Below are 22,097 nucleotides of genomic sequence, written 5' to 3'. Positions count from 1 at the left end.
CCTGTCCCCTCAAAGTATCTACATGGGGTGAGACTGCAGAACATTCCATATTGTTTATTATTCATTATTTTGACAGACTGGGAGATGTGTAATAATTGGCTGACAGCCTTCATTTTGAGAAGACCACCCCCCCCCCCCCCCCACCCGCATTCCGCTCTACTATTCTATATAGCCCAAACTCTGTGTCCTTCAGTCTGGCCTGAGAGAACACAGATGGAGGCTCATCCTGTCATTGCTGCTCCACATACTGGTACACACGTAAATTTCACTCTTGGGCCGCATGACCGACTGCGCCAATAGCCGCAATTATATTCATACTGTTGTATTTAGTCACATAAACCAAGCCTGGGTTTAATCACTTGATGTCACAAGGCGCCATCCACAAGGACGGCTTGTTCCTTACAACAGATGCAAGCATCATCCAGCAGCAGCAGCTGCAGCAGAAGACGTGCCTGTCCCTCAGGTGTGTGTGCCCCAGCTGGTGTTGTGAATCAGGCCGATGACAGAGACCGCCTACAAGCCGGCTATTTCACAACACCAGGGTGGCACTGCACCACTGCCAACGAGGACTAACTGCAAATAACGAAAGGATCCACAATATTTTGAACAGGGAATGGCCTAGATTTCCTTTTGTGTATCATTGATAGTCCAAAAGGACAAGTTTGGACACACTAACTTCAGTCATTTTTTAAAATGGGAGTCAATAAAATGTAACTATAAAATGTCCCACATTGTTTCCTGGCTTTCTTTAACATCCGACTGAGAAATACCACTCCACTCACCTACCTACAAGCCCTTCACACACGATAACAGTTTATATAATTAGGCCCAGTGTGAAGAACTAAATAAATAGCACTACTGTATTTAGGGTATTATTTGTTAATGTTGTGTAATACAGCTAAAAATTGAGAACAATCAGAGTAAGGCATATGACAGTAGAAGATGATGCTTGAGTGTTTCAGGTTTGATCTTCTGCGTTTGATGACCTGCAAAGCTGCCTCATCAATCACTCGCGCTCTATTAACCACAACCTCTTCTGCTCCCGTCACAGAAATTGGTGTCTCGGAAAACGGCCCTAAATCCTCTGAACATATGTGACACAATATGGCACACTTATTGTATGCACTTTGAATGCTATCATTTCCAACTAGAGACAATTGTGACCTGTCTAATTGTGACACATTCAAAATACTATTGTTAAATTGGACATGTTGCGCATGGCTTAGCATCGAGTTTTCTTCTTCGTCTCAAGTTTGTTAGCTTTTGGATATCATGAGTTTTAATTGCTATATATATATATATATATTAATGTTTTATATAAAATTAGTTATTTAAAAAAAAAAGCGATAAAGATTGTTCTAGCCTCACCAATGGTTCTATTAGTACTGTAATTATAGTTATTTCAAAGGGATTTCGTCTCACAAAAACGAACAACTACAGCAATCAAAATTCCATCTCAAGTTTAAAATCGCTATGAATCAAATTTTCTCAAATTTGGCTATATGAATTGAAAATCCCGAACATCCGGGCATTTCTGATATTTCACAATGCAACGCAATGCAAACATTTCCTTTACAGCAAACATTTCCTTTACACAGCATTTTAGTAGTCATACGACATTTAATCACATTTTGAAATAAATAATACATTAATAAATAACTCCTCACAAATACAATTTAAACGTTCCAAAGTCCAATGCTTGTTTTTTCTTCTTCTTCAAACTGTTTCAATGAGCGGTTTTGACTTGCGACATAAGCTCGGAATTGTCAATACGCGTGACAGCGACATCTAACGGTCAAAATTTCAATCACCCAGGGAGAGATGAAAGCTCGTCCTTGATTTTTTGTTTTGTTTTGATAAATGCAAATTATTAAAACATCTTTACTGTGAGAACAACTAAAGCAAAAAATACATTCGATAACCTTAACCTTAAGGTGACATGAAACAATGAAATAATATAAAAGTACAAAGGGTGTCCAAATTGATCATGTTTACCGCCATGGTAGACCACAGGTGTTTTTAATTGCAGGACGTCTGGTAATGAAGACGGTGACGACAGAACCAAACGGCCCCGTTTGACCGCGAATAAAAGCTTTAAAACTAAGCTTTATATGTTTTTACGGAAGAAAAAAAAAACTAGCACAACAATGACTTTAAACGACTTTCAGGTGAGTGTGAGTTTGCCTTTTGTGTCACTTTGTTTTTTGGGACTAAACTAGCTAGCGTGCCAGGCTAGCTCACCTGGGATGCTAACGAGTATGAGTAATAACATAAGACTGTTTGTTTGAGGTTCTGAATAGAAATATCTCATGTTCACGCCAGGTTGCTGTTCTCCTCTTGCTGCTGCTTGGCTTCACGCACCACCAAGTTAGAGGTAATTCCAAACAAATGCAAAGTGAAATGTCAAATGAGCATGTTAGTTTGTGCCAATGTGCTATGTGCGAGCAGGAATCTGCGACGTGGAGACTTGCGCCACCAACCCTGAGAGATGTGTCCGGTCTAAAGACAAGAGCACATGCAAGTGTGTGGAAGGATTTTATGATGACAACTGTGACAAAAGTAGGCTTTTTTTTCCCCTCACTCTCACCTACATTTGTGCAATATTACGGAGCCAGCTTTGGAACCATAGATATTCTGCACGTATGATGCTTCATAAACAAGGTGGACTGTTGCTGCGATACATTCCCTCTTTGGTGGCAGATCTGCTTTGTGATATGGGGTTTCACAACCTTTATTGTGCTGATTGATGCATGTACAGCATTTTAAATAAGAAAAATCGAATGGCACAGCACCAAACAAAATGTCACAAAGTTTTTATACAGAAATAATTATAATGTGGGCCCTGTTTAGTTGAACACAAAGCTGGTGCATGTGCAGGAATCCAAGAAAGATTAATGGAAAGCTTCAAATAGTGTGTAATTTTTATACCATATAAATGAAATTGGACAATTTCTTCCAGCAGTTATTGGGAATCAATGGTAAACAGCCATGTGGTGAACTTTTAGCACCTTACTATAAATACACAGGCAGTATCTCTCATTTACCCAGACTCGCACACTAATATTTGGGGAAACGGCAACTGAAAATTAGTGTAATCTGAACACATTGTGAATGTTTAGGTTTTTTGGTAAACTGCAAACCAAAGCATGTATTTTTCTACGGATTCCATGTTTGCAGCTACTTAAAATATCTGGCTGTGTATTCATTTCTTGTACAAAATACAATTAACCAAAATAGCCAGTGGAAAAATATTATTTAAAATATCTGGCAGTGCAATCAGTTTCATAAGACTACAAACGAGTAGCATTGCTGCAATTACATTCATCATTTTATTGTTCATACAATGTTAGTGCAGCGTCCAGAGTTGATGACCCCTGGTCTTAAGTTGTTTAATGTCTAAACTCGCAAATACTCTCTTGGAGGGCATGCACACTCCACAACCTCAGTTTTTGTTGACATCAGTTCACGCGACCAGCAAAACGTAGGCTAACAATTGCCTCTTTGGCATGTCAGCCCTTGGCCCTGTTCCAGGCATGACTAATCGATTTACACCTGTTTTGTGAATATAGCAGCTGGATTAAGTGGGGGTTTATTGTTTCTTGCCTGCGGTACAAAGCTGAAACAATAGAAAGGTGACTGTTATTGTGACAGTCTTGGATGCTAAATTAAAACTGTTCTAATGTCTTGCACATCAAAATAATCTAAGGGATAGAGGGTTATATTGTATGGTAGCTAAGCTCATTTTTATATTGCACCAAGATATACAAAATATTATATTGAACACTGCTATGTAGTGTAAGAAAAGTCAAGTTAAATTTAGTTAAATACTATAAATAGTAGACCCGTTTGTTGGAGGCTTGTTTTAGCGTGGTAATTCACAATATTAGGCACATACGGGACTTGCTTAACTCTTCGCCAGACGTTTTCAGAAAAGGGATGCTGTGAGTGCCAGCCGATTTAAGCATTTTGACTGATCTTTCAAGGTCCACAGAAAATTTTCTGTTTGGACTATGGATACACACATACTACCAAATGAAAGATTGAACTCTCATATTTCATCAGAAAAGAAAGTTTGTTTCTACCTTATTCCGTTCTTCAGTAATCAACAATAGAAAATGGTTAGTTTCATCTAAATGCGCTTGTTTTGGACCAAAATACGGAGAAATTAAGCTTTTAGTGAAACGATATTATTTCATGCACTCTAGTGAATTTTACACTTCTTTTTGTCCATGAATGATGCCACAAACACCTAAATAGGGCTTTACTTCTATAAAACACTACCACCAAAAATGAGAAAGTGTTTTTTGATAGCAAAATACGTTTATTTACATTCAACAGTGTAACAATTTGACACAACAATTTGGCAAACTATTTACAAATGTGTGCAACTGTGGTACTATTTACAATTATGTGGATGTTTCAACGACAGTTTTTCTTTTTGTGTAACACTCCCCTGCGTGCAAGGAGACGCAACAGGATTTGCACAACAGATTAGTTACAATGCGATTGCCTCTTCGCGTGCAGACGCTACACTTTCTTGCCGGCCGTTTTTTCCGGGGAATAGCAAGTATATACTGCAGTGTGTGTTGCCATCAAGTCTACTATCGGGATCATGCTACGGTTACGTTACGGTGGTGTTACGTCTGGCTTCCTCATGTCCTTCAGTTCCTATACCGGGTGGTAGATGTTCTGATCCATCTTATCCACTCCATTCATGGTGGCATCGTAGTCCAGAACCAGTGTCTTCTCCGTGATCAGACTGTACCCGCTCCTCCGATGAATATGCATTGGACTCGGGGTACTCTCCATCGTCCGATCGAATGTCCGCCCGGCTTTGCTCCGCGTTTTCCGGCGTTAGCATCGCTAGCCGGTGAGGCTTCATGACGTGACCATCGTCGCGCGTCAAAGCTTCCAACTTCGGCGTCAACCTCGGGAGTCACCATCACCACCATCATCATCATCATCATCATCAATGTGCATTGGTCGATGCTTTTCGACTACTCTCCATCGTCAGATCGAATGTCCGCTTGTGCAGAAGTGCCCGGTCGGCTTTGCTCCGCGTTTTCCGGTGTTAGCATCGCTAGCCGGTGAGGCTTACTACGTGATCATAACGGTCGCGTCAACGCTTCCAACTTCGGCGTCAAGCTCGGAGTCACCATCATCATCATCATCGTCGACATCAATGCGCTTTTTAGTATTGATCGATGCTTTCCGTCTTTGAAAAAAATGCTCAAGCGTGAGCTGCTTGCAACCGGTCGCCATTGTTGCTTCATCAGCCATTGTCCCCTCAACACTCAAGCTCCGCCTCACGTCTTCTACTGACGCCCACCCAATCTTTTCCAAAGAGAGTCATCGCTGCCATCTAGGGGCCAAAATGAGTCATTATACTAACTAGATCTGCTTGATACTTTCAGCACAGCTGCCCAAGTCTTTCCTCCACCCGTTTCACAAAAAACAAACAAAAAAAACTGAACGTCTTTTAACGTCTTCGGCGCCCCTCCGTAGGTTTTTACTAAACTTTATATAACGTTTATGGCAGTCAAAGAGTTAATAGTTTTAGGCCCAAAATAGCAAGTTATTTTCTTGTAATAGCCAAATACAATCAAAATTCATTACGAGCTGCCTTAGACCGTAAATGGCCAGTGCATTTTCATGCAGAAAATGAATGGCATTCACATCCAATATGGCGCAGACATCAGCATTCTATTCAGTGCTCGAGGTGTCAACATACTGTAAATGTTTGATTATGCTGACTTGACCATTGTCTTATTGAGACGTACCTTTTTATATTGAATAGTGTTAAGTTTGAATGGACACTGAGAGGTACATTTTATTACAGGAAGCTACATTTATTATTACTCTAATTCATTTGTTTTCCATACCGCTTGCCCTCACTAAAGTCGCTGGTGGCTGCCAGGCACACATTTTCCATTGGTCTCTCTAATATTTCAATTTACTTAATTTAGCTATACAGGAACAAAATATTGCAGAAACTCCAGTATGATGCTATTCTACAACATGGCAAGCGGTAAACTTAATGTGAAATGATTGTATCTCACTCTGACAGTGAATCCCATTGAGCATTTAATTTGTATAGAAATTAGATTCAACTCAAGTATTGAAACTTCTTTTGGTAAAAATTCCATTTGTTCAATTCCTTCTGAGGAAAAAATAACTTTTTTGCTTTTAAACAGATGCACACATCAAAGTTTTGTGCACGAAAACGTACATGGGAGTCCGAGCACGTGAAGAGTTCTTCATGTATTACAACACGCCGGTCACGTCTTTGCACCTGCCCAATAGATCGTGCGTAGCATACAGGGAAGTTATCAACAAAGTTCCATACTACATGATCAAGATAGCAAAAAATGAATACATCGGCTGTGGAGGCAAGTCGCTTGAGGTGCGTGAGCGCTACAAAATCCAACACTGACTGCTATTAAGTACGACAGATGCTAAGTTAATCATTTGCATTTTTCTGTTCTTAGAAAAACTTTACTCATGTCACATACACCCTGAGTCTTCAATCAGAGCCTCAGGCCATTGGAAACATCATCAGAGATCCAGTCATCAAGCTGGATTTCACATGCATCTTTCCGTTCATCAGAACGGTCAGCCTGCCTTTTCCAGTTGAGCCCATTTCCAGGTAAATTCGCTGTCACGTTGTTTTCCCGTTTCTATTTACAGAACCTTGTGCATTTTCAAAGCTTCTTGTGCAAAGTAATGTCACGTGTGCTCGGGTAACGATCAATCATAGCTCAAACCCAGCAATCGTGAGCTGTGATTGGTCGTTGCCTGAGCGCTGAGAAAGTGGCAAAATGTTTTTAATGGTTTGTACATGAAAATTAATGAAGTTATCGAATTAATTATTTACAAAATATTAACTTTAATGCTGAAATGTCTAAATGAGTCAAATATCCATTTAAAACTAAAAAAAAAAAAAAGTCATTTTTTATTTATTAATCAGGATGTGATTTGTTGCTGCAGTTGCACTCGCCCATAACAAGAATTAGGACAAGTACTGTAGAAAATTGCTGTTTGAATAGATAGCTATAACCCACCAAACTAACACTGTGGCTCTATTTAATATATACTGTAGTTAAGTTCATCTAAATTGACTCATTCACTCATCTCCATAGATTTCTACCAATTTATCTTCAGTGTATTTAGTTATGGAAAGAGAGGATGTTGTATAGGTGGCTGTGAGTTTGAGCGGTGTACACAGTTGACGATGATTGTGTGCAGAAAGACCTTGCGCATGTTGAGCCAGCAGTTTTCAAGCGGGCGAGCGATTACTTGAATAAGTTGTGCTTGGCTCACACAAACAGTGAGGCGATGGTGCGCGTCGATGAGCTAGAAGCGACCATACAGATGATGCTGTACACGGATCATAGCTACACGACAGCTTTCAGCAGTGCCCCCACTGTCGAGCTGGGGGACCAGGTAATTTCCAGCTTTACTAATAATTCTGCATGTATTATGCTGTAGTTATTTTTATGTCCCTTACCATGCGTTCAGGTGTATGTTGAGATCACCGTGACAGAGCCTGCAGACTTCTTCCTCCTCCGCATAAACGACTGCTGGGCCACACAGAGTCAGCAGGCCAATGCCTCGGAGGGATTGGTTCACAGCCTGCTTTTGAATGGGTTCAACCATCTCTTCATTGAAATATTCTCGCGTCACTTTTCTCTTAAAAAGTGAACAACTTGTGTATGTATATTAACGACTCCTCTTCCTCGGCGTCAAGGTGTGCGAACGATGACACCGTTGCCTTCCACAGCCTGAGAGAGGGAGAGTCTGGCCTTAACGGGCAGAGCTCCACTATTCACTACAGCTTCGCCATGTTCCGATTCACGGTGGAGCCACACTTGTTCTATCTGCATTGCACCGTGCAGCTCTGTGACCCAGATGACGCAATAGCCTGCACACCTGTGAGCTCATTACTGTCATTCTAGCAACTTCCCAATCTCCACATTATATTGTCTGTGTGTGTGTGTGTGTGTTGGGCTGGGAGGTTTTACTAAGGAAAAATGACTTTCAATAAGAGCAGTCTTTTTTTTCTAGTATATAGTGTAATGTAAAGATGGGAGCTTGTTTTCTTTTTGTTTACAGAACTGCAAATCAATCACCAAGCGAGAAGCAGTGCGAGTAGACCCTGCCCAAGGGCTCTTGTCATATGGGCCCATCAGAATCGAAACGCCAGATAAACCTTTGTCTAGTAAGCCACCATTACCTATCACTGCCTATCTCCTCTGCTTTTTAATCGTTTCAAAAATAAAACAAGTTGTTGTTTTTTTTTTTGTTTTTGTTTTTTGTCCCCCCTCTCCTGGCAGATGTAGTGACGACTGTGGTGCTCCCTGTAGCAGGTGTCTGGGCTGTGGGCTTCATTGTCACCCTCCTCATCGCAGTGGCAAGAGCTGGCAGTAGGAAGACTGCACAAACTGAGCAGCTCTGATTATTTCAATAAAATGTCAAAACAGTGTTGTATCCAGCTTGTATATAATAATATATATTATTGAGGGGTTTAAAATGTAACCCCCCCACACGGCTCTCAACGGGCGTAAATTACTCGCGGATTTATGCTAACCGCAGGGATATGTGGCCCAAGAGCCCGTGAATAGCCGGGGTACACTACAGAAACCAGTTGTATGGACGTAAATATGGTGCAAAAGTAACTTGTATCTGTAAAAAATAAAATAAAAAAAATCTTAATTGTATTTAAAAAACAACAACAATTTTTTACCTGTGTAAATTTGTATTGTAAAAGTCGTGATTTGTACCTGTAGAGATGACAACTTGTAGTCAAGGAAGTCGCCACTAGGAGTCACAAGTGTTTTTTCTGCTGCTGTCCAGTCACTTGACTTTTGCACCAAATCTCGCTACAGATGGTGCAAAACTGATTCGTACTTGTCGAGCTCCGTGATTTGTACTCGTAGAGAAGAGGGCGGGCTCTGGAGGATTTGGGCAGGCTAAAGTTCAACCTCATTGGTTCAGCGAACGACAGTGGGTTGAACTCAAATGACGCCACGTTTTTATCATTAATATGCACAAATGCGAAATTCCAAACAGTACCCACTAGTTAACGAGTCATTTTGGAAGAAGAGGACGTCCCAGGCGTGAAAATTTCAACATGGTTCAATATACAAACACCGTGTGGAACAGCTTAAACGTTGGTTGACATGCAGAGCACTCAAAGTGGGCAGAAGGAAATAAGTTTTAGTATGAATGTAAGATTTATTGTACGATCATACCTTGTAATCCGGTGCTAGCTAGCTCATCTCATGTTAATTGTCACGAAAACTGAACTGAACAGAATTTCTACAGGTACAAATCACGACTTTTACAGGTACAATTTTTTTTTACAGAATTGTTTTATTTTATTTTACAGGTACAAATCACGACTTTTACAGATACAAATGCATACTTTTTTCTACAGGTACAATTTTTTTTAATACAACAAAAACAATTTTTTTTTTACAGGTACACCATATTTACCTCCATACAGTTGTCCTATTTCAAAAAACGACTTGTATTTTGTTTGCGAACCAGCAGAGGACGATGTGGGACGTGGTATCCTTCCTCCCTCCCCTCTACAGTAATGGCTTGTTTTTGAGCGAGGTGGGCTTCTCAACCTCGGAACTATTCGATCGCATATTCTTCTGTCTTCTAGCGATCTCTTGTTTACGAGTTTCCTCCACGTCGGAAAGACATTGACGGCTTCCTTTAAACCTCGGCGTTCTTTTTATGCCTGCATTATTTTCGTCGCAATGAAAGTCAAGAGTTCAAGTTGACCTCCCGTTTTTGCTTGGAAGTGTGCTGCAGACAGTGCAGAGAAGTGAAGGCAGATCAGTGTCAGCTTTGAACTGTTTTGGGCAGCAAAGGGCGAAGTGTCGTCTTAACTTGGACGACACACATGGAGTTCTACCAATTTACTACAGTTTCACTGTGAACGGCGCGTTCTTTTCTTGGAGTTTTTTTTTAGGTGACACTTGTTGCCTCAATGTGAGAGGACGAGAAAACTAGTTTCTGTTTTGCCTCAATCCCTTGCTTTCTTTGTTACACTGTATCTCCATCACTCCACAGTGGACCTTGAAGATGATCTCGGCTCAAGAACCCCGTTCTCAAATCCTGATCACTTATGTCTATTTACTTTCTGTGTTCCTTGGCAACACAACGGCGGATGTACCGGAGCAGGACGGCTTCAATGCAGAGGTAAGTTGCGGTCAAATTCGGTCAATTCTAAGGTCGTTTTCATCACTGCATTACAAGCATGCACGACATCTGATCTTAATTATATTTAATAATTCACTTGGAGCTTGCTCGTGGAAAGTGCTATTCTGCATGGGAGAAAAATGAAATTCCATATACCTGGAAAAAAAAACATTAGGCTACCAGACTACCTCAAAGTAAGAAATTAATGCGGAAAAATAATGACATGCCATATTAATCAGAAAAGGTTGAATCAAGGAAACTGCACCATTGTACTATGACCTGGATGACTGCTAATCTATGTAGTCATATGCATAATTAATGTATAACATTAAATAAATGTAGCAAATACCTATTCAATAAAAGTCTAAAAAGTAAAATATGCAATTCATATTTAGGCCAAGACCGCGCATTTAATATGCAATTAGGTAACTCAATGTGCTTCACATAAACACATTTACAAATAAAAATGTAAGAAATTTAAAAGCAAAGTGAAGAAATAAAAAAACAAGAATTTAAGACATTTAAAAGCAAAGTTTAAAACGAGCTTACTAAAAGAACATACAGTAGTTAATAAAACAAATTGATGTTACCCTTTATTGTAAAACCTAACTATGGTTGCATTATTGTGCACATGCCACATCCTCTCTTATATGAAGATGAGGTCGTGTTAATTTTTTTACAAATCACATACATATCAGGCAACAATTTGACTTTGTATAAGGCCCCAAAAAAGTCCCGAAAGTTGCAAGTAGTGAGCAAGGCACTGTAACTGAACATAATTACTCTTCTGTGCTCATTATGTTCATAGGGTACAATGTAATGCTTGCAACTGTGATATTGTGGATATTAGGGATGTGCTCAAAATATCCATACAGGAATATGTTGTTGCGGGCGTCTTTACAATACATGTATCGATATGGAGGTGTCAAAATCGATATTGCACAAGTTTCCCGGCGCGTCTCTGAAAGTTGTTCTTGCTCTGCAGTGCGCACACATTTCGACCAGGCACCGCGCTGGCGGAAAACCGGAAGCGCTAAGTGAGATTAGAAGAATAAAGCATTTTTGCCAATACATGTACACCCGCTAAGACATTGCCATGTAGGGATTGCACTACACAGCTGCTATAGGGTGCTTTTTTGAAAATCAGTTTAGCCCCAGTTAAGCCCTCCTGCATTTTATTTGATATTTAAAAGTATTTTCTCAGCCCCCCTATCCAGCCCCCTTTTAGCCCCGAAAGAGAGAGAGGAAAAAATCCTGGAGCCATGCCTTTTGCCATGTCTAAGTAGAAACTCTGTACACGTTTATTGTCCATGTACATGGGTGTCGTGTGTGTGTGTGTGTGTGTGTGTGTGTGTGTGTGTGTGTGTGTGTGTGTGTGTGTGTGTGTGTGTGTGTGTGTGTGGCCTAAGTGCTGCTGCCTCCATGCTGTACACACATGAAATTTTGAGTCCTGTGACTCTGTCATGTCAAGAAATCGCCTGCTGAGCTGTTTGTGAGACCCATGGAGGCTTCTCAGACGGCACGTCTAGAAAGTCAGAACCAGTCACCTTGCTTTCTTAAATACGTGGCTTCACGCACTGCAGCTGACTGTCTGGGAACTCCTGGTACTCACTTACAGGTCATATTGATGATCATGATCACAGATGTGCCCAAGTGCAACTAAGTAATGCTTTCACATGTTTCCCTAACATCTGTTTGCATCCTTTATTTTGGCTGTCACTGCAGAGAAGGCACAGGATGGAATGTGGTAATATTATTAGAGGCCATCTGGTTTCTATCTGCTTTTCTTTTCCCTCCTCGGATAGTTCTCCAGTTATTAAGTAATGGCTGCTTTCCCAGATTAACATTGTTGCTGATGCCTTGCTTTTATTGCAGTGGTCGACTCATAACATTTCTCAGGCAAAGGTGACCTCTCCTCTTACTCTCGCAGGCGTGGCTTCGTCAGTTTGGCTACCTGTCTCAGGCCAGCAGACAAATGTCCACCATGCAGTCAGCTGAGATCCTGTCCCAAGCCATCAGTGACATGCAGCGTTTCTACGGCTTGGAGGTGACCGGCAAGTCGGACGCCGCCACTGTCGCGTAAGATCCATATTCTTGTATTGTTCTGATGGCTGTCATCTCAAGACATTCATTCCAAACAGTAGCCACAAACTGATTCCAGACATCTGTGGCAACTACTCATATACTTGTCTTATAAGTTTAACAGTGAAATGCCGCATTTTGATTTATTGTTTGCGGTGGAATGATGATGGGCAATGCAAGTAGATCATAGATTTGTTGCCATTATATTTACATCAACAATAACATATAGCGCTTAGATGGGTATAAATTAGAGGTGTGCCCAAAAATCGATTCTCATAAGAATCGCGATTCTCATTTAGTACGATTCAGAATCGATTTTAAATGTCCCAACATCGATTTTATTTAAATTATTTTATACTGTCTTGCCTTTGTTTGTTTGTGCCTTTATTGGGAGCGCTGTTCATGTTGTACTCGATTTGGCCACTTAGGGGCAGTGTGGTTCCATGCGGTCTGATACACTGTTAAGTTGTAGCCACAGTAGAGAGTAGAAGGAAAAAGTCACAATCAAGTTATTCCAATAAAAGTCGTTTTTTTGCAGCGTGGAGCCGTTCTTTTGAGTGATAAAAGTGCCGTGAGTAGCTTGCTAATTAGCATTAGTGAGTCAGATGGGAGTAGATCATTACGATTCCTTGCACATCTATAAATTGAAGCAAAAATCATTGTCAATCAAATAATTTTTGAATCAAAAATCGTTCCTAATCGAAAATCGCTTCTGAATCGGATCGCAGGCCCAAAAATTGGAATGGAATCGAATCGAATCGTGACACATTCAAAGATTCCCACCCCTAGTATGAATGTAATGTTTTAATCACCTAAATTCTGATTGTTTAGACAATAACTTGGAAAAACACCAAGTACATTTGTAGAATGTACCATTACTTATTTGATCATGAAATGTATAAATTCATATTGAACAAGTCCTCATGTATCAATGCAAGTTAAATACAGTATAAACCAACCCTGATCCTCGAGAGCTACTGTCCTGCCTGTTTTACATGTCTCCCTCTTCCATCCTCCCACCGACACACCTGATTCGATAAACAGGATCGTTATCAGGCTTCTACAGAGCTTTCTGATGAGCTGATCATTTGAGTCAGCTGCGTTGGAGGAGAGAGACATGGAAAACAGGCAGGACAGTGACTCTCGAGGGCGAGGGTTCCCTAAACAATAACGTATTACGTTTTGTGTCAGATCAAGATTTGTCAGAAGACTTAATGTAAGTATGTAACATAGCCATGGTTTAAGTCCTCATTTGCTATTGGACATAAAAAAAATTAAGACAATTCTGATTCAGATTTCCCATTCATTAGTTATGTAACAGGGCAGCACAGTCGTGAGGGATCGAATCTTGTCTTGGAATTTACATATGCACCCGTGCTTCTGTGGATTTTCTTCACCAACTCCGACAAACTCCCACTTTCCAAAAAATTAATGTTTGGTTAAGAAGCCGACTCGAATTTGTCCATATGTGTGAATGGTTGTTCATGTTGCAATCATGCCGTGCCACTTGGGTTCTGTGTATAAACTGATTCCTTCAGTGTCATTTGTAAAGTCTCATTCTTGTCCAACTTGCTTGCTTCCACAGGTTCAAATTATGTTCTCATGCCAACATCAAATCTGAAAGGCAGTTCATGTCATGTATGTGTGTGTGCTGCCTTTGCTTGTGTAGTGCCATGCGTCGACCTCGTTGCGGCCTCCCAGACAAAAAAGCCGACCTGGAAGATGGTACGAGGAGGAGACGCTATGCTGTAACCGGACAACGGTGGGACAAGGACCATGTCACCTACAGGTATACTTTACTATCACACGGAGCTATTAAGTGCAATGTGTATCGTACCATGAAATACATTTCTATGTGTCAGTATACTGGACCAGCACATCCCGGCCTCCCTGGGAGCGCAAAGGACATATGATGCGATCCGCAGAGCCTTTGACGTGTGGCAAAGGGCCACGGCGCTTACCTTCCAAGAGCTACCGGCTCAACACGGCAACGACAGCCAGGCCCAGCTCGCCGACATCCTGTTGTTGTTCGCCTCTGGTTTCCACGGTGACATGTCCTTGTTTGACGGCGAGGGCGGCTCACTAGCCCATGCCTTTTACCCCGGGCCAGCAATGGGTGGGGATACACACTTTGATGCAAATGAGCCTTGGACATTGGACAGTCCAAACCAGCAAGGTTAGCGGTTTTGTTTTTACTTTGCTTTCAAACAAGGAGATCCAAGCTTATGGCAGCAAGGGTGGTTAAGCATGTCTGCCTCACAGTTCCCCCTGAAATTACTTCACCTTTATTGTATTTGTATTTCCTTGTTCATGCAAATCTGCATGCCATTATTCATTTCATTTGTATTTTTTCATCTCCTTGCTCCTCTTTCATCTTCTGTTTTGTTGCACATTTTACACACGTCATCTGTCCTGAATTATATTTGACTGTGATTTCCTGTCAATTCAATTCATCCCAACACTGTGTTATGCTACAGGTGTTGACTTCTTCCTGGTTGCAGTGCATGAACTTGGCCATGCTTTAGGTCTGGAGCACTCCGATAATCCCAACACCATTATGACTCCTTTCTACCAATGGATTCACACGCACAACTTCACACTGCACGAGGATGACATCCAAGGAATACAGCACATATATGGTGAGAGGCTCACACTCTTAATTTTATCTTCACTGACAACAACAAAAATGCACAAATGACTACTGACAGTACACTTCTTTTAAATGCTTGGAACATATAATATTTAACTTTCTGTGTTTCAGCACAGTCACATTTGTGTTTTCTGTTGCTTAAATTGCACATCATTGACTGACACTGCCAGAGGGTGTTTTGACAGTTGTACAATATGTGCCGTTGCTAGCATTTAAGTGATGTTTTGAAAATGTGAAAGAAGAATATGTAAAGTATTTCGACAGCAGACTGGATGAATTAAACAGAATGTGAAATTGTAGTGATTTGATCTGAAAAGTAGAGGCAACGCGTCTTCTCAAACATTTTTGCATACTAATGAACAAAATATCTAAGACCATCAATTGTGACTTTGTACTCATTATGTAACAGTGTTTTCCTGTGTGGTAGCTTTTTCCCCAAAGTAGTCACAGCCATTAAGTGAGCATTAAGGCAGCACATGGATTCTCTTGAAGTATTTTTTTGTTGAAAAGTTATTTGCTCAATCTTTCAGTGTGTTAAAGACTCACATTCTTCCTGTTGCAGGTCCCCCTCTCATTACTGAGGCTCCTCCCACCTCTACTGGTAATCCCAAACATGCATTTCCCACCTCCCATTCACCCCCTAAAGACAAACCCACCCATCCTCCCCCAGTTGATGCTGAACCTGACACCCCAATCCCTACTGAAGGAAGCCCACATGTCCCGAACATGCCCGAACCAACCACCAGAGCGACCACCCGTCCCACAATCCCCACCACCTCCCATCCTGATCCTGAAGTAACGCCACCAATCAGAAAAGACGTGCCCCCTCCTCCACCAACTCGCCGCCCTCCCAAGCAGCCGGATAACAAAGCCCCTGATATCTGTGATGGCGACTTTGACACTGTGACCCTTCTAAGGGGCGAGATGTTTGTGTTCAAGGTGAGACATACGAAACGTTTGAATTGGTAAATCACAAAACACAACAGAATTGCAAGCAAATGCACAAAAAAGTCCGGTGAGCAGTGACATCAAATGTTGTCTGGTCATACGTGCAGGGTCGCTGGTTTTGGCGTGTGCGTAGGAACCGGGTCCTGGACAACTATCCCATGCCGATATCTGTCTTCTGGGTTGGTCTTCCTAGCAACATTGATGCAGCTTATGAACGCCACGATGGCAAATTTGTCTTCTTTAAAGGTACATCCTCTGCAGTATCATCTTCTCAGTTTATACAGCATGCACTTAACTCATTTAAGAGCATATTCTGTCCTTCAGCAGCTTACTAACGAACTCAACCCATGTTTTTTCTTCTCGAGAAAGACAACATTGGCAGTATAATTAAAATCTGTGTTTAGATTGAAAATGGTCCATTTAAAGGAAATAGTGCAAACTCAGGGGTTTTCTCTTGCCAAGTCTGAATTCCAAAGAGATTAGAATAATTCAACTCTGCCAATAACTAACACACATACTTACTGTATATCAATTCTATATATTTACAATAGTTTATTGCAACCAACTATAAGCACTGAGCTATGAATGAGGGGACAGTGTTTTTCCATAACACTCTTTTGACAGTATGGCAGTGTAAATAAAAGAATATTTGACACTTTGTCACATGTGGCGTGCATGACGCCATCTCCGACTGTATGCGTGTGTGTTGGTGTGTTGCGAGTTTAGTCGATGTCATAAATGACGTCTGCAGAGCTTGGCAGCTGCTGCTGGCTCAGGCCAGAACCCCAAAAGTCCTCCAGAGAGAGAACTGATTGCGTCAGCCCTCTCTCCATTGCTGCACATGTGCACATTGTTCACCTTGAAAATCAGGCTGTGAAAGCGTTTGCACATTTTTCAATATTTGCCGTAGTTTGAGATAGTTTTGCTATCCCTACATAGTGAAAGTAGTCAAATTATCTGACCAAAATGCAAGCATGTGCACTCAGATGGAAGCTGGAAAATGTCTCTCAACCCGACTGCAGTGTAGACTATCAGGTCATTAGTATTGTGGCACGCCTCTTTATTAGTCATTTGCTCAATCAGGGGTTGTACTTGACCCATTTGCCCCCCCCCCCGAAGCATCAAACATTTTGGGGCTCTTGGAACAGAGATTGATTGCACAAGTGCATTCGGACATCTTTTCAAAAGTCTTTACGTAAAGGTCAAAGCAAAAATGGATTAAAACCTTGAACCTCACAACTTACGTGCAAAGCACCAGGATGTTCTGTGTTTTGTCCCTGCAGATGATCAATACTGGGTGTTTAGGGAAGCGGATGTGCTGCCGGGATACCCGCAGCCTATTCGGGAATATGGTCAAGGAGTTCCGCCTCACAGCATCGACACAGCAGTCTGGTGGGAGCCAAATGGAAACACCTACTTTTTCTCTGATGACCGGTATTTTACACTCAATCCCTTTTCAGGCTTCTGCATACAATTTAGCTAGTTATATTGTTTTTGTTTTTTTTTGTACATTAATATTAATCTGCATAAATATTTGTCTGTGTAGATACTGGAGATTCAACGAGGAGACCCGTAAAGCAGACAGAGACTTCCCTAAACCAATCAGCAGATGGGGAAAGATCCCTCCCTCACCCAAAGGAGCCTTCCTCAGTGACGATGGCGGTAAATGATTACTTCGACTGTAGTAAATGACTGAGGGGGATTTCAAAGAGCAACAACAGCTTCCATCCATGACTTATACAATCAAGTCCAAAAGTCGTTAGGACAAAAAGAGGTGTTGTCAGGGAAAGGATCAAAAGTTAAGTGAAATTGTGTCGTGTTAAATGTCAATGGAGGTTGGTTAGGCCGGCGCAAGTGGAGCAAGGAGAAGGCTAAGACGGGAAGAACGAGCTCTCTGCTTTGAGGGCTGGCCAGTCCCGCGCTTTGGAAATTCGATTTGTGGGCAGCACTGCTCTAAAAGCACCCAGCTTATCTGGAGCCCATCTGAAAGGTTCAAATGGTTATAGGCAACCAATACGATCAATTGTGGTTCTTTCACCGTCGATACCAAATATTACTGCACGAATACAACATATTGATTATTGTAAGTATGGCATAGTAATGGAAAATGATTCCTATTAATTGACATGTTTCTCGTTTGCCTTCTGTCCTGTGGAGTGTAAACCAAACTCGATTGTTGAGCTTCCTTCCATGTTGGAAAACATGCATGTTAGGTGCAAGATGGAATTTGTCCAAACTGTAGGTCTGAATGTAGATGCGAATATTTGTTGGTCTGTGTGTCCCTTGCGATTGGCTTCTGACCAGTCCTGGGTGTAACCTGCCTTTCACCCAAAATGACCTGGGATGTGGTCCAACTCACCTTTGACCCTAATAAGGACAAAGAGTATAAACATGCATGGATGGAAGTTGCAGATTTATATCAAATGTGTGTCCTTTTGTTGCACACAGTCCTGATAAACAGCCAGGTAAACACAACCTGCCTTTTGTCTCTCATGCAGCATACACTTACTTCTACAAAGGCACCAATTACTGGCGCTTTGACAACCGCAAGACAGTAGCGGACAAAGGCTACCCGCGCTCCATCCTCAAGGATTTCATGGGCTGCGTGGGCGTCCCGGATCCTCAGCCAGACCCAGACATGGAGCCCGGAGCTGAAGACAAACCCACCAAGCCTTCAGACAGAGGAGAGGATGAGCGCAAAAACGTGGACCGTGGGGAAGATGAAGCTACGACGCCGGAAAAAGATGACGGCCCAGAGGCGGATGAGGATGACAAAGAGGTGAACGTGGTGGTGACGGTGGCCGACAACGGATCCAAGGTCATGACATTGGTCATGGTGGTGGTTCCTCTGGTGCTCATCCTGTGTATCCTGGTTCTCATCTACGCCATCCTCAGGACTCTGCAGAACAAAGAGACCCCCCGAGCGCTGGTTCATTGCAAGCGCTCGCTGCAGGACTGGGTGTGACGCACACTAAAACAGATGCAGTACACACACACACACACACACACACTATTTTTTGGGGGGGTAGGAAGTCTGTTTTATCATGGCTATTTAGCCATGCATAATAATTAACCTGTGAAGTGGTTACAATAGTGCCTGTGGAGCTAGTTTACAATTTCCCTTGTGCCTTCGTCCTGCCATAGACTTACTGTGAAAGACACAAGGCACAATAGGAATTGACTGTTTGCAATCATTTGTAGCCATACAGAGATTGATGTTTTTCTTAATGAGTCAGCAATGATCACGGATCTTCTTGAGGCCAGACATTTGCACTTGGTGTTCCTCTTCTCTTTTGTTGTTTTACTGCTCCTGCTTCCTTGCAGATGCTGTTTGTTTGTGTGCATGCGTGCAAAAGCACTTTCAAGTGTACACACACGCGAGCAGGGGTCGTCCTCCGAGCAGCGCAGGAATGTCAGACAACACATGCCCAAACATCACATGATCTGGAATGCCGCTGAAAAGAGAAGACACGCTTAGAGACCACTTGCCTAAACACAAGCACATAATATAGCGCAGACTCTCGGGCTCCAAACTCCGCTCCTCCCAACAAGATGGCTATTCAGGCTCCACCACTAAATGTACAATCTCAGCGGAGTCGTATTGTTGTACAGTATGGCTCGTGCCAAGGTTGTGTTGAGATTCACTTTGTGGTATTTAACCAATGACTCCTTAGCTCTAACTTAAAGTGAAACCAAGATAGGCGTCCATTACAGATACTGGTGTAGGTGTCGAGTGTGCGCCGAATAAAGACGAACAGGCCAGGGTCTGGTTGCCATTAGGCCCACATGCTGCAGATTCAGTAGTGTCGGGCATGAAAAAAGGAGGAAGAAATATAAGAAGAAATTAAAATGTTGAGGAGGAAATGAGAGAGAATGAGATGAGGGTAATGCAAAGGCACTGCCAATTGTTTCCCCTTGGAAAATGAGGAATGAGGGAAGAAAAGAAAAGAAAGAAAAAGGGAGGAGCAACGCTGGCGTTGTGCCTCTTGACCTACATGATTCAAATCCCACTCCTCTTTTTTTCTGTTTGTTGCCATGAGCAGATGACTTCCTCTTCCAACTCCTCCCTTCCTCTTCTTCTATCTTTCTGTCCACTTTTCTGCAAATTCCCAGTCTCCCTTTACTTTATTTGGTCCAACGTGTATTGTAGTGTAACTGCATTCTTCTCCAGCAGGAACCTGAAGATTGATGCCTTCTGTGTGCTTTGCAGGTTTTGTTCTTCTCAGTTCGAAATGCCATATATCACAGACTCTGTGGACTCTTCCCTCTACATTGATTTTTTAATTTTATTTTTTTATTTTTAAAGACCTACTTAAAATTTGCATTGTACATATGAGCAGTCGAATATTCCAAAAGTGTTCATGCATGCAGAGCATGTTTTGTATCGGGGCCTGCACGCTCCTGTGTGGAATTTGCTTTAAAATTGACAATAAAGTTCACAGGTAAAAACAAAACGACACCACCAGTCCCCCTCCCCCTCCTCACGTATGTTTTTGATCAACTGGAAAGTCTTTCTTTCCAAGGCTTCTTTTGTGTGCAATATGTTTCTCCACCACAAGAAGGAGCTCTTTCTCAAAAGTGACCGAATCCACATTTTGTACCAGACTAAATTAATACAAATTAATTTTGTTTTTTAGATGAATTATCCAAGTGACCCTAGGTTGGTAAAGATTTAGGTAAGTGCATATTATGTCTTCTACTGTGTGTCTTATGTCCACTGGGCGTAACACAGTTTCCAAGTGAGGATTTTTCAAAGTATTGTGCAATTTGTGTCTTCTTTATTTATTTATTTTAAAAGTGATGTTCATAGACTGTAGTTGGCAGGAGACCAGTCCAGGGTGTACACTGCCACTTGCCCCAAATCAGCTGGGATAGGATAGAATGAAGTTCACGCCAATGAGAGCAAGCAATATGGATGGATGGATTTTTGTTATTGTTAAAAAATGATTTACAGTTTTGGTTTGTATAGCGTACAGTGTGCTGTCTGTTTTGAGGCAGTCAGTGCACCCTTCTTGTATGTGTTTGTGTCATAGTTAATCAGGATTAACTGGTGTCACAGATCAGCCATTGCAGATTTGGCGGCTTTCTCTTTCTTGTGCTTCCTGTTTTTCTTCTCCTTACTCTCGTCATAATTGTGTTTGACTTCCTTTCTTCGTCTACTTCTGTGGCAGCATGCTCTAATATGCAGTCTGTTCTGCATATTACCCAGATGTTGAGTTAAGATTGAGGCCAGTGATGGTGCCATCTTCCTGTTCTCGCAGTTTATCCCCTGCTGAGCGCATAATAGGATCTGCAACCTCCCCAACCTGATACTCCTCTTTCTCCTGCACAGCACTGGAAGCTTTAGAGGCTGACCCGCTGCACTTGATGAAGGTCTTTCTACCTGACACACACAAATTTTGTAGAAACCTATGTGTAAACATTTGCATCTAAAAATAAATGTATCGTGCACATATTTGACAAATTTAATACAGTATGTAGTTCTATATAATAAATGCTGTAAACTGTATAGAGATTGACTGCACACAGAATAAAACATTTCAATGAATAAATAGCTAACAAAAACAAATTCATCTTTTGAAGAAATTGGAGTATTACATAAGAAAGGATTATGATATATTTTTTTTATAGAGTATAAAGTGTATGTAAGGAGTACAGCTCAAAATATAACGACAGATTTTGGTTTACTTGACCAGGCTTGGCTCCAATGATTTTGTTCTCTCTCTCTGGGCTAAAGGGGAGCTTGAACAATACATAGTAGGACTGAGAACGTTTATACCAGTAAATATGTCAAATAAAATGCTGGAGGGGCTTCCCTGGGGATACACAAATCTGACAGGGCTATAGTACCCCCCAGCCCCCCGGTGTACAGTTCTTGACACAGAAGGGAATTAGAGCAATAGTAGCTCTTTGAACTTTGTCTAATGAGCTTTGAATTCTTTAGCATCTATTTTGGTCATACAGTTGAATTCATGGCTAGCCAGTCTGTAAAAGTACGGTGTCACCTGTGCGAGATAACTGTAATGAGGATGGAATGAGTTTGTATACAAGTCAAGTATCCATCCATCCATCCATTTTCTGTACCGCTTGTCCTCACAAGGGTCGCGGGGTTGCTGGAGCCTATCCCAGCTGGCTTCGGGCAGTAGGCGGGGTACACCCTGTACTGGTTGCCAGCCAATCGCAGTCAATACAAGTCAAGTATTTA

General features: G+C 41.7%; 2 protein-coding genes across 5 annotated transcripts; both read left to right on the top strand.

Annotated features, from left to right (window-relative positions):
* The first annotated feature begins 1,841 nt into the window (after window positions 1-1,841).
* Window positions 1,842-8,480, top strand: zpd (zona pellucida glycoprotein d). Its single transcript, XM_086074036.1, has 10 exons — window positions 1,842-2,168; window positions 2,323-2,374; window positions 2,449-2,559; window positions 6,195-6,403; window positions 6,489-6,646; window positions 7,329-7,443; window positions 7,519-7,646; window positions 7,748-7,931; window positions 8,113-8,218; window positions 8,334-8,480. Exons 1-10 carry the CDS (start codon window positions 2,112-2,114, stop codon window positions 8,453-8,455), a joined length of 1,242 nt encoding a protein of 413 aa, XP_085930162.1. The 5' UTR covers window positions 1,842-2,111; the 3' UTR covers window positions 8,456-8,480.
* A 1,103-nt stretch (window positions 8,481-9,583) lies between these two features.
* On the top strand, window positions 9,584-20,349 carry LOC147176383 (matrix metalloproteinase-15-like). Of its 4 annotated transcripts, none has more exons than XM_086073604.1 (11): window positions 9,584-10,002; window positions 10,084-10,212; window positions 12,143-12,291; window positions 13,964-14,083; window positions 14,157-14,470; window positions 14,772-14,933; window positions 15,507-15,883; window positions 16,000-16,138; window positions 17,176-17,326; window positions 17,439-17,554; window positions 18,391-20,349. In XM_086073604.1, exons 2-11 carry the CDS (start codon window positions 10,096-10,098, stop codon window positions 18,855-18,857), a joined length of 2,112 nt encoding a protein of 703 aa, XP_085929730.1. In that variant the 5' UTR covers window positions 9,584-10,002; window positions 10,084-10,095; the 3' UTR covers window positions 18,858-20,349. The 4 variants fall into 4 exon arrangements, with proteins under 4 accessions (XP_085929730.1, XP_085929732.1, XP_085929729.1 ...); XM_086073606.1 differs by having other exon boundaries at window positions 9,584-10,212; window positions 15,507-15,545; window positions 15,615-15,883; XM_086073605.1 differs by having other exon boundaries at window positions 9,595-9,618.
* The last annotated feature ends 1,748 nt before the right edge of the window (window positions 20,350-22,097 follow it).

Source organism: Leptonotus elevatus, chromosome 4 (genome assembly GCF_054856555.1).
Source record: "Leptonotus elevatus isolate MCC_2025b chromosome 4, RoL_Lele_1.0, whole genome shotgun sequence".
Taxonomy (NCBI): domain Eukaryota; kingdom Metazoa; phylum Chordata; class Actinopteri; order Syngnathiformes; family Syngnathidae; genus Leptonotus; species Leptonotus elevatus.
This window is presented reverse-complemented; position numbering and strand designations above follow the sequence as displayed.